A 16278-nucleotide genomic window follows, 5' to 3' on the forward strand; every position below is an offset into this window, starting at 1 on the left:
TATGGGTCCTGCTTTTGAGCAGGGGGTTGGACTAGATGACCTCCTGAGGTCCCTTCCAATCCTGATATTCTATGATTCTATGACTTATAGGTGCTAAAGTTTTACATTGTTTTGTTTTGGAGTGCAGTTATGTAACAAAAAACTTACATTTGTAAGTTGCATTTTCATGATAAAGAGATTGCACTACCATACTTTTATGAAGTGAATTGGAAAATACTATTTTTTTTAACATTTTTACAGAGCAAATATTTGTAATAAATAATAATATAAAGTGAGCACAGTACACTTTGTATTCTGTGCTGTAATTGTAATCAATACAATTGAAAATGTAGATAAAAGAACATCCAAAATATTAAATAAATTTCAATTGGTATTCTATTGTTTAACAGTGCGATTAAAACTGTGATTAATCACAAATAATGTGATTTTAAAAAATTTTTTTTAGTTAATCGCGTTAGTTAACTGCGAGTAACCAACAGCCCTAATTGTAAATGTTTTTATGTTCTATGAGAATCTCTGCCCAGGGTCCTCCCTGCTGTAGTTAGTTTCCAGAGCCTGGGAAAGGGGAATGGATGAGCTCTTGTTTGAGGTACTGCAATAGGCTTTGCTGCTTCTATCTGTAAGCCTAGGATCTCCCCTCCTGGGTTGTCTCTCTCCACAGAGGATGTCTTTCTGGACCCAGACACAGCTCACCCCAGTCTGACCCTTTCCAAGGACCGGAGAAGTGTGACAGCCACAAACACAAGGCTGGCTCTGGCCAATGACCCGGGGAGATTCGACGTTTACTCCTGCGTGCTGGGCTCTGATGGCTATATATCAGGGACGCATTATTGGGACATGAAGGTGGCTGACACAGGGGGCTGGGCTCTGGGTGTTACTAAGGAGTCCGCCAGCAGGAAGGGATGGTTCAATTTCAGTCCCGAGCAAGGAACCTGGGCCATCCAGCTCTCCATGGGCCAGTACCGGGAAGTCACTGCAGATTGGAGCCCGCTGGACCCGCCCCAGAGCCCCAGCATGATCAGAGTGTATTTGGACTATGAAGGTGGGGTTGTGTGCTTCTATGATGCAGACACCATGGCCCCCATCCACACCTTCACTACCTCCTTCAAGGGGAAGATCTACCCATTCTTCTGGGTCTGGTCTGTAGGGACTTCCCTTAGACTGTGTCCCCCCCCCCGCAACTCTCCAATAACTGAGGGCACGGTCTAGAGGCTGCTGCCCTTTCTAAGGACATCAATGGACATTGGATGGTGTTTTGTCTCAGCCAGAGATTGAAGTGTGATCAGGGTAATGCGTCTGGATTTTAGCCTATGACGCAGCATCTCCCGTAAACACCTCTGTTCTGCCTGCCACGCTGCCCTTTGTGCATGGATGGGAAATGCTCCCTAATAAAACCCAAGCAGCCGCTACCTCTTCCTTCCCCTTCTTAATTGCCGTCTCTGCCACAATGCCTCCAGAACTCAGGCTGGTGATCATGGCTAGGCAGGTGATCTGCTGTGACTGACTCTTCTTTATCTTTCCTATCCTACTCTACCTCTACCTCCAATTGAAAAGAAATACACCGGGTCCCCCTGTAGCTAGCTAAGCTGGTCCAATTCTTCCCTGTACCATGGAGAAATGAGAATTCTGGCTTAGCACAAACATTCAGTGTTTTGTTCTAGAGGGAACTGATGAAGATAAGATGGCAATGCAGGTCTTTCCTTCTAGGGGTATAGGGTATAAACTGGCAATAAATACACTGAAGCTGGAAATAAGGAGGAGGTTTCAATTCTAACCATCAAAGGAGTGAGTTTCTGGAACAGCCTCCCAACTGGAATCAGATGGAGTGGGGGGTGGGGGGGAGCCGGGGGAAACAACCTATTCAAGGAGGGATTGTGAAAAGTTTGTGAACAAGATTATATATGGGTTTTTTTGCGATAGCACAGACTGAACTCTGTCACCCAGAAGGTCCCTTCCAGTCCTATGTCCATAGGTGAAAAGAAACTAAGACAAGCCATGACCTTTAACACATTGGCTTCCTCCCTAATTTTCTTACCTGAGGCAAGGATGCAACCACCTGTCATGGGATAATTACATTTCTGGCGTGTTGAGACGGTATGTGTAGGGTGAGAGCAGAGATGCTGGGTAGGCCACTAGCTGTTTTTAAGAAACTACATAGGCTCATAATAGATGCTGATGGAGGCTAGAAGAAGTCCCTGTCTTCTCCTATTTTGAGCTTTTGAGAAAACATGGCATATGGTTGCAATGGCAGATCTTTCCAGGGACCAGTCACCCCGAGCAGGACTTTCCAGAGTGATTGAACTCACTCGCTCATTTGCACTGTGCTGGGCAGGACAGGGGGTTGAGTTGTGGGAGGAGGTGAAGGCTCCGGCTGGGAGTGCGGACTGTGGTGTGGGTATGGGGATGAGGGATTTGGGGTGGAAGAGGGGGCTCCGGGCTGGGGCTGAGGGGTTTGAAGTGTGGGAGAGGGCTGGGGCTGGGGCAGGGGGATAGGGCATGGGAGGTGGTGAGGGGTGCAGGCTCCCAGAGGTGCTTACCTCAAGCAACTCCCGGAAGCAGACGCATGTCACCCCTCCAGCTCCCAGGCGGATGTGTGGCCAGGTGACTCTGCACGGTGCCCAGTCAACAGGCACCACCCATTGGCCACTGTTCCCAGCCAATGGGAGCTGCAGAACTGACGCTTGGGCAGGGGCAGCATGCCGAGCCCTCTGGCTGTCCCTGCACGTAGGAGCTGGAGGGGTAATGCCCAACGCAGGCAGAGAGCCTGGCTTAGCCTTGCTGTGTCGCCAACTAAAGGCCGGAGCTGCCAGGGTCACTTTTTGACCAGGAGTTCCAGCTGAAAACTGGACGCCGACCTGGGAACCCAAACCCCTTTAAAAGTCCACACTGGGAAACGTGCCGGTAATAAGTCCCTAAACTTCTGCCCGCAGTCCCTTCACTGGTTCTGCCTCTGCTAGGGCGGCCAGCTTGGGATGGGGTATTCCTGGGGGGTCCATCACACGACACGATCTTTAATTAAAGATGAACCTTGATTCCTGGAGGCTGGCGCCCCTGGGAGCGCTGAGCGGAGCTGCCATGGAAACGTCCTCCTTCTTTTGCAAAGTACTCAGCAGACTTGTATGTTGCATGCTGTGCGGGGCGGAGGGGGGATAAAAGGGATCCCGGTTAAAGTTGCTCCCCCACTGAGGGGGCGCCCCTGCCTTGCCCATTGTCTGCGCCCCCGCACGGGGGGGGGGGGGAAGCCCCGCTGGAGCCCGATCCTGCCCCCCTCCAAGCCCTTTGGCTGCATTTCCTCCGCCTGAACCATGAACCCCCCCCGCAGAGCTCGCCCCGGGCAGGTGGGAGCTGAGCGGGGGGAGACACCCAGAGGCCTCGTGTTTGCGCCCCCCGCCCTGCAGCGGGCGTGTTCACCACTAGGGGGCGCAGCGTGGGCTGAGACAGAGCCTTCAGGGCTGCAAGCGGCAGCCAGAGACGTCGGCCGGCGGGCCGAGCAGCTCGGCGCTCCGCTTGTCAAGCCTGGGTCAGGCGGCGAACGGGCTGGAGGGCGGGGCTCGGCCTGGCGGCGCGCGGGGCGCAGCCGTTGCGGACCGGTGAGTGCGGCCCTTCCCCCCCACCTCCCACTCCCCTGCCTGACAGCCTCCCTCACAGACCCCGCCCCGCGCCCCGCCCGAGGAGACTCCCCCACAGAGCCCGCCCCCTGCCCCTCCCACAGGGAGAGACCGCCTCACACAGACCCTGCCCCGCCCCCTCTCCCACAGACCCCGCCCCTGCCCCTCCCACAGGGAGAGACTCCCTCCCACAGACCCTGCCCCGCCCCCACTCCCCCACAGAGTCCGCCCCCTGCCCCTCCCACAGGGAGAGACTCCCTCACACAGACCTTGCCCCGCCCCCCCGCCCGAGGAGACTCCCCCACAGAGCCCGCCCCCTGCCCCTCCCACAGGGAGAGACCGCCTCACACAGACCCTGCCCCGCCCCCTCTCCCCCACAGAGTCCGCCCCCTGCCCCTCCCACAGGAAGAGACTCCCCCACAGACCCCGCCCCTGCCCCTCCCACAGGGAGAGACCCCCTCCCACAGACCCTGCCCCGCCCCTACTCCCCCACAGAGTCCGCCCCCTGCCCCTCCCACAGGGAGAGACTCCCTCACACAGACCCTGTCCCGCCCCCCCGCCTGATGAGACTCCCCCACAGACCCCGCCCCCATGGGGAGAGACCGCCTCCCGCAGACCCTGCCCCGCCCCCTCTCCCCCACAGACCCCCCACAGACCCTGCCCCCTGCCCCTCCCACAGACCCTGCCCCCTGCCCCGCCCACAGACCCTGCCCCGCCCCATCTCCCCCACAGACCCCGCCCCCTGCCCGTCCCATGAGGAGAAACCGCCTCACACAGACCCTGCCACGCCCCTTCTCCCACAGACCCTGCCCCCTGCCCCTCCCGCAGAGAGAGACCGCCTCACACAGACCCTGCCCCGCCCCCCCGCCTGATGAGACTCCCCCACAGACCCCGCCCCCATGGGGGGAGACCGCCTCCCGCAGACCCTGCCCCGCCCCCACTCTCCCACACAGACCCTGCCCCCTGCCCCTCCCGCAGAGAGAGACCGCCTCACACAGACCCTGCCCTGCCCCCCCCGCCTGAGGAGACTCCCCCACAGACCCCGCCCCCATGGGGGGAGACCGCCTCCTGCAGACCCTGCCCCACCCCCACTCTCCCACACAGACCCCGCCCCCTGCCCCTCCCACAGGGAGAGAGACTGCCTCACACAGATCCTGCCCCGCCCCCTCCCCCACAGAGCCTCCCCCCTGCCCCGCCCACAGGGAGAGACTCCCTCCCACAGACCCTGCCCCGCCCCCTCTCCCCCACAGACCCCGCCCCCTTCCCCTCCCACGAGGAGAGACCGCCTCACACAGACCTTGCCCCGCCCCCCACCTGAGGAGACTCCCCCACAGACCCCGCCCCCATGGGGAGAGACTGCCTCCCACAGACCCTGCCCCGCCCCCTTTCCCCCACAGACCCTGCCCCCTGCCCCTCCCATGAGGAGAGACCGCCTCCCGCAGACCTTGCCCCGCCCCCTCTTCTCCACAGACTCCGCCCCCTGCCCCTCCCATGGGGCAAAGACTCCTGCCCACAGACCCTGCCCTGCCCCCCACCTGAGGAGACTCCCCCACAGACCCCGCCCCCATGGGGGGAGACCGCCTCCCACAGACCCTGCCCCGCCCCCTCTTCTCCACAGACCCTGCCAGACCCCAAACATTTTTCACACCGCAATAACAATAGCGACAATAATAAGGAAATAGAAAGATTTTGCGATCCATTCAAAAGCTTCTGGTGGGTCCAGATGTGGTCCGTGGTCCACCTATTGACTGCCCCTGAGGGGCAGGGCGGGAGTGTTGGTTTAGTGGCTTCCCATAGAAACCAGGAAATCAGAGGCAAAATAGACACTCATGGCCCCCCAAAATGTGGCAATCCCCTGCGAGGTTTCCATGTGCGCAAAGCTTTTGTGCCACAGACGCCATCTGCACGTTCACCTGGGGGATGGGCAGGAGGGGAATGCCTGGAAAATGATGGTGGGAGCAAGTTCACAGGATGATCCCGGTCACCAGTGCAACTGAAAAGAGGGAGGATTTTCCCAGCGTGAAGAGTCTAAGTGTCTGGCTTTGTCTACACTGACAGCGGCAGCGTTTTAATGCTATAATGTGGTCGCGGCGCCAGCGCTGTAGGAAAACCACCTCCACGAGGGGCGTAGCTTCCAGCACTAGGAGCCTGTCTACACTGGCAAGTTACTGCGCTGAAAGTTGCTGCGCTCGGGGGTGATTTGTCACACCCTTGAGCGAGAAAGTTTCAGCGCAGTAACTTGCCAGTGTAGACAGCCCCCCAGTGTGTAGGGCCTGGGCAGTGGAATCAGGGAGTGAACTGAAGCCCGTTCTGCAACCTCTTCAATGCCCTTTTCACCCTGACAGGCTGCAGAGTAACAACCAGGTTTCGCTCCAGATTCACTCCAGATTGTCACCTTTTCCCAAGGGACGGGAAATGGATTCTGTGAAGCCAGCTCAGGTAGGGGATTGTCAAGGGGTTGTGGAAGCAGGGCCTTTGCCTGACTGTGCAGTGGAAAGGGGAGGGAGCAGGACATGCAGAAGTTGGGGAGACCATTTACTGGTCATGGCAGAGGGGCCATGTACATTGGCCAAAACGGACAGTCTCTACACAAAAGAATAAATGGACACAAATCAGACGTCAAGAATTATAACATTCAAAAACCAGTAGGAGAACACTTCAGTCTCCCTGGACACTCAATTACAGACCTAAACGTCGCAATTCTTCAACAAAAAAACGTCAAAACCAGACTCCAACGAGAAACTGCAGCACTGGAATTAATTTGCAAACTGGATACCATTAAATTAGGCTTGAATAAAGACTGGGAGTGGATGGGTCATTACACAAACTAAAAACTATTTCCCCATGCTAATTTTTCACCTGCTGTTATTGACACCTTCTTGTCAACTGTTTGAAATGGGCCATCTTGATTATCACTACAAAAGTTTTTTTTTTCTCCTGCTGATAATAGCCCACCTTAATTGATTAGTCTTGTTAGAGTTGGTATGGCAACCCCCATCTTTTCTTGTTCTCTGAACATATATATCTTCCTACAGTATTTTCTACTGCATGCATCTGATGAAGTGGGTTTTAGCCCATGAAAGCTTGTGCCCAAATAAATTTTAGTCTCTAAGGTGCCACAAGTACTCCTCTTTCTTTTAGCTCTGAGGTAGTGGTGAATACTGAGCATCTGCAAATGAAGTAATTGCTTCCAAGACTAGAAAGGTATACTAGATGAGAGCCAGCATGCAGAAGGGTTTGGATTAGAAAGAAAGAGAGAGTCAATCAGGAAAAGTGGGACAGGCAGGGAAGCCGGAGAAGAGCTACTGGAAACATATTAAAAAAGGTGCTTCAGAGAGAGAGAAAGAAAAACAGAGCGGAGCAAAATTGACTGACCAGGAACTGAAAAGCAATAGCGATTAAAGAAAAATACCAAAGCATTTATAAGAGCGATTTAAAGGGATACCAATGGACTTATAAAGTAAGCCTGCTATTCTTTTAATTATAGTAGAGAATAGACATAGTGTAGGATAGTATATAGGATTTGTGTCTTTGAGTTTATAAGAATGCATACATTTGTGTTACCGATTGCAAGCTAACTATGCAAACTTGAAAGCAATTTAAGAAATGCTGTCAGCAATTTGTTACAAACTGGCCATTTCTAGCAAAGTGCTTTCCTTAGAATCAATTAAACTGTATGCTGTTGCAGTTTCAATGCCTTGTAATTTGTAGTAAGGGATTTGTTTGATTCCTATTTCTAGATTAGATTGTAGGAGGCATTGTTACTTTAATAAAAGGACACTGTTGTTTAGGAAAGAATACTGCCTGTGTCAATTACTTTATCTGAAGGTTATATTGTGTCCTTTAGTATTTGCCTTAACAACCCTGGGAATTTATACCTTGGGGAGGACAGATTAAGAGAGCAACAGGCAGGTCATTACCTTGGGGCACCCAAAACCTATTTTGGGGTAACAAGTCTGCTGCCTATTCCCTGAACCTCCACACCTGCAGCACCTTCCTCAGCTTGTTACCCAACTCCCTGCCACAAGTAACCCCCCTGCATCCTCTTCATTCTGCCTCCCGTATCCCATCCACTACTGCTTATCCTCCCCTCCTCCCGGGGCCTCTTCCAGCTACCTCCTGCCAGTTCCCCACAACACATGAATCCCTGTGTGCCCTTAAGGGTCAGTCTGCCTCCCCACCTCCCACTTACCCCCCATGCATCCTCCTGTCCAGCCCTCGGTCTGCTCCCACCCCTTCCCAAACACATCCCCCTGTGACCTCCTTCATCTGCCTCCTGCCCACGCTCACACTTCCTGTCCGATCTTTGGCCTACCTCCTACCTTCACCACCCTGCACACAACTTGGTCTGCCTCCTAGTGGCTGTCGCAGATCCACAAGATCCATGCTACCCCCCCAGCTTTTAAAAAGCTCCTTGGAGGATCCCCTTCAGTTGGCCAGACCCCCAAGTGGTCCCACTCTTCTGTAATGGCCTCACCGCCACCAAGAACGAGGGTCTGGGCTCCAGCCTTGCTGCTTCATGCCGTGAGCTCTGCCCAGCAAGTCCCGCTGAGCCAGGGTCCTGGGCAGAGACCTGTCTGCTCTGCAAGGACCAGTTTATCTCAGCCAGGATTTGCAGTGACATCTGGCAGCCCTTTCCAAACAGAGCAGGGTTTACTACTGAGCCGGGACCCAGCATGGGGAAGCCCTGAGATTAGCAGAGAGAAGCTATTGTTAAGGTTTAGCCATAGCCCGTCCTGGCCAGGCCAGTGCAATCAGCCAGCCAAGCTGTGATGGATTCCATTACCGGCTCTGTCTCTTTGGGTGTGTCTACATAGCAACTAGACACCCGCAGCTGGCCTGTGCCAGCTGACTCGGGCTATGGGGCTTAGGCTGTGGGGCTGTTCCATTGCTGTGTAGACATCGGGGCTGGAGCCCAGGCTGTAGGACCCTGTGAGGTGGGAGGGTCCCAGAGCTGGGGCTCCAGCCCAATCCTGGAAGTCTACACAGCAATGAAACAGCCCCTCAGCCAGCGCCTCATGAGCCCAAGTCAGCTGGGACAGGCCAGCAGCGGGTTTCTCTTTGCTGTGTAGACAGATTCTGTCAGTCCAAAGTGAGAGCTCCATGTCTCTCCAGAAGGCAGCACCTAACCCTGCCACCTGACACCTTTCCCCTTTGTTCTCCAGTTGGGGCCTCAGCTCATCTTCCCAGTCCAGCCATGGGGGAGGTTGGGGGGGAATCTCCTTCCCCTGGGTCGTTGGTTGCCAGGGGTGTGTCCCAGCCACTGGGGCTCCCGCTGCCTTTTCAGATTCTCCATTGATCTGGGGGTTGGTTTCCAGCAAGCCCTTTAATGGCCCAGTCATTCCACCCCAGACAGCAAGACGACCACACCCCCACACTCCCGGCCCCCTGCATGTCTTCTGTGCTGCTTCAGAAGAGGTGTTAACCCTCCTGCACCCACTGGGTAGCTATGCAAGGTAGAGAGGAAAACTGAGACATGCACACAGGAATCACAGAAAATATTAAAGAAAATTTCCACTTGGTCACACCTCCCCCAACACGCATCCATCTGCACCCCCTCAGCCTGCCCCCACCCCAATGACCCTGCACTCTTCCTGGTTAAGCTCCTCCCCACACACATCCCTTTTCATTCTATTTTTCACAAATCCTCCTTCCCCTGCCAACTGGCTCCCTGTTGTCCCCCTCATCCCTCCTCAGTTTGCCACCCCAAATATATGCCCTCCTCTGCATCCCGCCCCGCCACACACACGTCCCCTGTGACCTTCCCAGTCTGCCAGCTCACCCCACACACACACGCCGTCCACTTGTTTCTTCCTCTTCCCGCCTCTAGCTCTGTACTCAGTCTGCCAACTCCAGAGCCCCAGCCACGTCCCCCCAGGAGAGCCTGGCTTCAGCCTCCGTGAAAACAATGGTAGCTGGTGGCCACCTTCGCTAGGCGAAGCCTCTCTTCCACACGTCAAATGGTGGGGAAATGGCGGCCATCTTGAGTAAGGGCATCTTGGCATCAGGCTCTCCACTATCACAAAAGCAATGGCAGAGGCCAGCCATGTTGAACATGTGCGATTTCACTGCCAGGAATGCTGAGACCACACATGTCAATTCACAGATAAATATTGTGATACCCACGATAAAATTACTGGAGTCATGGTTTCACCACTGTAACAGCATGTTTTTAAGCTAATCTTTCAGAAATTACCCCCCTCCCCATCATCCCCAAGGACTGTTCCTGCTCTCTGTGAACGTTCCCAGCTCTTTCTGCGACTGAGCTGGGGCGGGGTGGGCTGTGGCTGGGACAGCAGGTTGTAAGTGGGGGATGCTTGTTATTGATACAGATGCCGGTGACCTTTGAGGAAGTGGCTGTATATTTCACACAGGGGGAATGGGCCTTGCTGGACCCGGGTCAGAGAGCCCTCTACAGGGACGTCATGCAGGAGAATTACAGGAATGTGACCTCGCTGGGTAAGGATTCCTGTCCCCTTGGTGTTAGAAACTGGGCATCTTTGATGTGCCCAGGTCGGCTTCTCCCCAGGGTTCTTCCCTGATCCCTTAGATTTCAGGGGAATCAGTCCCATAGTCCCAGGCTCAGTAGGGTTAGGAAGGTGTAAAGAGTTTGCACAGTGATGCTGTACCAGAGTCATAAAATCCCGCAGTGAGTGGAGATCCCAGAATCCCTTTCTGCCCTCCCCAAAGGCTCTCCAGGAACACTTCCCATCCCTTTGGTTTATACAAGGGCACCCATCCACCCAGCACACTGGAAACAGCTGTCTGAGAACAACGGTAAAACTCAGCTCTCACTTCATTTCTTTTCCCGGAGCAGGTTTTCCAATTCCCAAGCCCAGCATGATCTCCCAGCTGGACCGAGGGGAAGAGCCATGGGTGTCCAATGTCCAGGGGTCCCAGGTTAGAGAGATCCTGAGAAACATCCCCAGAGGTGAGAAATTGGTTAAACGCATGTGGAAACCGTCTGTCATTGACTTACAGTGCTGGGATTCCCACGCAGGCCCCCTGAGCTCCTCCGATTCTAACTCAATGCCCCCAGGTCAGGACTGTGCCTAGCATGTGTCGTGTCCTGCTGGCAGACGTAATTCATGGCTTTCCACTCACTCTGACAGACTCCTGACAGTAGCTCCCTGCCCCCTGAGTGTTCAGATGGGATGTGGAGGCAAAATTGGCTGTTCTCCTTCCAGGTGTGTGAGAGCTGAGTGACCTATAGCCAGAGAGTTTTCCCTGGTGGTTCCTGTCAGTTTGCCATGCATGTCTTCATGTATCCAGGCAAAGGAATAAAAGGTGGAGACACCCAGCACCCAGACAGCTCCTTCTCACCTGCAGTGGCTGGTGGTCAGACCTCTCCATCGGCTGTTGTTCACGGGTTTCCTTCTTTCTTCCGAGGAGACTTTTTTCTGTAAATAGTTCTAGTAACTTATTGTGCACCCATGTTTTTCCCACTAGAGATTTGGTTCTTTCTTATTTTATAAAGTTGTTTTTTCTTGTTTTTCTCTGCGGCTCTATTACCTGGTACCTAGGGGCTTGGTTATGTCAAAGTCTCCTAGAGTTCAGCACTGTCTCACTTGCAGGGTGTCTAATCCACTGAACAACCCTCACAATCGGTGAGGGGCACATTAGAGACAAATGCTCTATTTGTAGATCTTTCAAGAAAAGAACACAAAAATATAGGGACATAAGGTGGAGTGTGCTGTACATCTCTTTTCAGACCTCAGTCATCTGGAGTCCAGTACTTTGTCCTAGGCCAGGAGTTTTCCTATGGATCTTTGTTCCCCTTATCTCACCATATCCTGTAAGAGCTGTAAGTCAGTCTCACAGCAAGACTTCACTTATAAATCAAAGAGCTTTTCTTCTTCAGAACTGGACCCTGGGAGCTGAAAAGCCTCAGCAGAGTCCCCATGGGAACTCTCAGGTAACAAGGTTAGAGAGCAGGTAGAGATTAGCTGCTGCCCAGTGCTGACAGTCAATCAGAACAGGATATCCAGCCATTGACTCCAGGACCAGAGCATGTTTCCTTGAGAATGGCTCTGACAATTGATAAAGGCATCAACTTCAGTACTGCCAGAAACATTATTGTGACCCACAACACCTGATGCTCATGCAATGTCATGAGATTTGCTCTGCCTGTGGGTGCAGGATTCCCCTTTGGTGCAACAAGGTCCAACTCTGACTACTCATAGGGACAGCCTTTATTACAGTTGGAGATGCCCTCATCACTGGCTAGAACATGTGTAGGACCAATACCATCAGCCATGGAATTCTCGGCCTCTTCAAAGCCTCCCGTACCGGTTTCTTCTACACAGATTGTTCCTATATGACTCAAGCCATCAGTACCAACATTAAAACCTACCGCCAAGAGGCACAGATCCAGAGGCTGTACTCTGGTGAGTCCTCCTAGTATCATACCACCGATGGCCACCGACTGCCCATATTCATTATCAGATTCAGAAGAAGAACCCTATACTTCTTGTTCTAGAGAGGGAGATCTAGATTCTCTCCATTACATTTTTTGGTGACAAAATAGAGCATTCAGTGGAGATACCACAACGGTAGATCTAGACATAGATCTCAATGATGTTGCCGATAAACCCCGTGTCATATGAGTGCATGCAATAGCTGTACTAGAGCCTATGCAGCATCCCTCCAACCTCTGGGCTGGCTTCTCCAGACTGTTTTTTAAGAGAGTTTTGTGTGGGCGGGAGTTGAGTAAGGGGTAAGACTCACCTTATAACTCAGGCTAATTGTGCAGTGAAGACACACTCTGCCAATAAGATTTGTGAAAGAAATAACTAGTCTTTTTTCTCAAGTTACGGTGCCAACAACCCTGAGATTAGAGATTAGTATTGTCTCCTCCCCAGGATCTCCCTTTGAGCCTATGGCTTTTGTCCTCTTCAGTACTTAGAATCATAGAATATCAGGGTTGGAAGAGACCTCAGGAGGTCATCAAGTCCAACCCTCTGCTCAAAGCAGGACCAACACCCACAAAATCATGGGTGGCCACTCATGCAGTCCCGGAAAACAGGACATTCTGGTACTTCCTAGAATGTCATGAGCCTGTTCTTGCTGACATGACCCCACCCCACCAGTGTGACTTCTCATGCATGGTGTGTGTGAGTTCACTGCACGTGGGGGGTGGAATTTTTAAGAACACGCCACCCCACACTCACCAGCATGCAAGGACACACTGTCAGGGGTAGAGCGATGCGCTCTTCAGTATGGCATCTCCTGTCTGATACGGGACAAAACCAGTTTTGTCTGAGTACCGGATGGGGAAGTGCTCTAGAAAAGCAGGACTATCTGGTTCAATACCAGACCAGTGGCCTGCCTGATTTATCAGCTAAGATCACCTTTCCAGTGGCAGTTACTTCTACTAGAAGGGTTTGAAAACCACAAGCATGAATTTCATATCACTCCCCGCACCCCTTGGTGTACTCTTTTTATAAGAATAAAGTTGCTTTAAGGCTTCATCCACAGTTCTTCATCAAAGGCGGTTACCGATTTCCATCTCAATCAAACCATCTTTTCCCCTCCCTTTTCCCCCAAACCATGTTCATGTAAGGTTGAGGAGAAACATTTGCTGGATGTCTGCTGGCCCTTGCATTTTATCTGGACAGGACAAAACAGTTTCAGTCTTTGCCACAATTCTTTTTTTCCTGTGTGGAGAGAATGAGAGGACAGGAGGTTCCCATACGGTGAATTTCTGGGAGGATCACCTCTCATTCACTACAAGTTATGATCTTGCAAAGTTAAAACCTCCTTCCAAGCTGACAGCACCTTGTGTGAGAACCTCGGCAGCTTTCCTACAGGATATTTCAATCCCAGATAACTGCAGGACAGCAACCTGGTCTTCAATTCACACTGTTCCCAAGCACGGTGCCCCTTCAGCCACTTCCAGAGACTGTGCTAGCTTTGGAAATTCTGAAAAGCAATTACAGAGCAGCTAGACTTCAAACCCTTCTCCATAGAACACTGTTTGGGAGTCACCTGAAGTGGACTAGGAACACAGAATCACTCAAAGAAAAAAAATACATACCTGTACTGGTTGTTTTCCAGGGCATCTTGCACATATCTATTCCAGCACCGGCCCTTCTCCTTCAGAGTCCATTACGACAGGATGCTGGTGGGAGAGATAGCTCAGTGGTTTGAGCATTGGCCTGCTAAACCCAGGGTTGTGAGTTCATTGTGAGTTCATTCCTTGAGGAGGCCATTTAGGAATCTGGAGCAAAAATTAGGGATTGGCCCTGCTTTGAGCAGGGGGTTGGACTAGATGACCTCCTGAGGTCCCTTCCAACCCTGATATTCTATGATTCTATGGTGCAAATGAACTGAGATGGTGCAGGGGGAGCTCTGTCCTTCATGTCCTCACCTGGATGCATGAGGGCATGTATGGCGCATGTGCCACCCCAGTGGGTACCACTACAGAAACTCTCCAATTACAGTGCATTCAGCATTCACACCCATAAATTGGAATAGACATGAAACGGAACAAACATGTGCAACATTTTGAAAACATCAAATACAGTGCATGTAGGTAGCTGATTTTCCCCTTCTCTCTTTCTTCATGGAAAGGTTTTGGGTGGGAGGGGGCGGGATGCAAGGACACACTGTCATTGTTTTGTCATTGTTCCCAGCAATTATTTTGGTTTGTTTCCCCACTTTCCTGTTCTCCTTTTCTGACCTCACGTTCCCCCAGCACAGGGACTGACTCCTGTCCGGATTCTCTCTCTGTCCCAGCAGGCGATGAGACTGTGAGTGAGAGCAATGAAGAGAATCCTTGTCCCACAGGTCCTGAGCGAACGGAACCAAAGGGCACATTGCTTGGAAAGTGTGAAGGGGATGATACACAGAGTCCTGTGCAGGCCAGAGAAACTCAGTGCAGACCAGAGAAGCAGCAGGGAAACCCCCCAGGGAAGACATTGAATGAATCCACTCACCGAGGGGGACGTTTGGAAGATCCCACTGTGGCCACGATCCAGGCGAGAACCTGCACTAAGGAGAAGCGGTTTGAATGTGCTGATTGCAGGAAATGCTTCACTTCTGGATCACACCTCATTAGACATCAGAGATCTCACACGGGAGAGACCCCCTATAACTGCCCTGAGTGTGGGAAACAATTCAATGACCAATCAAACCTTATTAGACATCAGCGAACCCACACAGGAGAGAGACCCCATAAGTGCCCTGACTGTGGGAAATGCTTCAGTCAGAGATCAGGCCTTATTGTACATCAGAGAATCCACACAGGAGAGAAATGCCATAAATGCCCTGACTGTGGACAAACCTTCACTCAGAGTGCACATGTAACTAGACATCAAAGGATTCACACGGGCGAGAGACCCTATGGATGCCCAGAGTGTGGAGAAAGCTTTGCTTGTACCTCAGACCTGATTATACACCTGAGAGTCCACACGGGAGAAAAACCCTATAGCTGCCCCGACTGTGGACAAAGCTTCACTCAGAGTCATCACCTTACTGACCATCGGAGAATCCACACAGGAGAGAGACCCTATATCTGCCCCGACTGTGGGAAAAGCTTCAGACAAAAATCTGGTTTCAATGTCCATCGGAGAAGGCACACGGGAGAGCGCCCCTATCAGTGTTCTGTCTGTGAGGAAAGGTACAAGACCAAGACTTCCTTAATATTCCACATGAAACTCCACATAGACTAGTGCCGGCCATTTCCCCTCCTCCTCTCTCTGTATCTGTAGCGATCGGAGGAACGGGGGGATAATAAACAGTTGCCCAATGCCCTAGGGAGCCAAGTGGCACCACCGTTGACGTGTGTGCTGTGTGTCTCAGGAAGATGGAAGCACCGGGAGCTTGAGATTATTATTACAGTATTGCATAATTCTCTGACCTTCTCCCATTCCTTCCCGGCGCTCTGTGTCCCAGGGAGACTTTTACCGAGCCAAAGGGTTCAGCTGGGTTTCCTGTTTTCAGCCAGGGGCTCAGTTCACATTGTTGCACACTGGGATTATTCTGGAAATTGCCGCCCTGGGAGGCATTTTCTCCCTGTTTCTGCATGGTGGAGATGAGGAGAGGTCTGAAATTTCTGGAAATTCGGATGTCTGTGGAGTCTTTATGGCTCATTGAATTATTTTCTCACTATTACTTAATTATGTGTTTTTTATCCCCAAATAAGATGCAAATAAAACTTTTCTGGCAAATCCCATTTTCCTGAGCAGCCTGGGAATTTCATTGGTTCTTGAGCTCTGGGAGGGGGAGAGGCCAAGTGTCCCAGACTGGGCGAGTTGTTTGCCTCAGCAGGAATCACTCATTCCCCCATGTTCAGCCCTTTCACTGATGTCCCAGCCCATCCAGCCTTAGAAGTGGGAATGCAGGTACATCCGTGTCTTTGCTCTTGCAGCTCTGCTGGCCTCTGAGCTTGATCTTTGGGTCTTGCCTTCCCCTCCACAAGGGTTCAGGTGTACTCTGGTAAGCTTATGAGCATGCATGAAGGCTCGTTCATTATTTTCAATATGTTTTCTCTGGAGTTCTTTTACGTGAAGACTAAAATAGGGTTGTATAGCAGGAACTGTGTGGTGACACGTAACTGCTGACAGTCACTGTTTTCAGTCTCTGAAGAGACACTGTTTTCAGTCTCTGAAGAGACAGCAAGCAGGTGCCCTGGGGCAGACTGTCTGAGCTGGGAATAACACAGGGAAGG

General features: G+C 52.2%; 1 protein-coding gene across 1 annotated transcript in view; it reads left to right on the plus strand.

The window, feature by feature from the left end:
- LOC144271985 (uncharacterized) overlaps positions 1-15764 on the plus strand; it is a 69600-nt gene extending 53836 nt beyond the window's left edge. Inside the window, exons 4-7 of the mRNA XM_077829722.1 lie at positions 5954-6047; positions 9941-10067; positions 10426-10539; positions 14349-15764. Coding sequence (XP_077685848.1) covers positions 6024-6047; positions 9941-10067; positions 10426-10539; positions 14349-15280 — 1197 coding nt within the window. The 5' untranslated portion in view covers positions 5954-6023 and the 3' untranslated portion in view covers positions 15281-15764. The remainder of the gene's footprint in view (positions 1-5953; positions 6048-9940; positions 10068-10425; positions 10540-14348) is intronic.
- Positions 15765-16278: the final 514 nt, after the last annotated feature.

The sequence above is a fragment of the Eretmochelys imbricata genome, chromosome 11 (assembly GCF_965152235.1).
Source record: "Eretmochelys imbricata isolate rEreImb1 chromosome 11, rEreImb1.hap1, whole genome shotgun sequence".
Lineage (NCBI taxonomy): Eukaryota > Metazoa > Chordata > Testudines > Cheloniidae > Eretmochelys > Eretmochelys imbricata.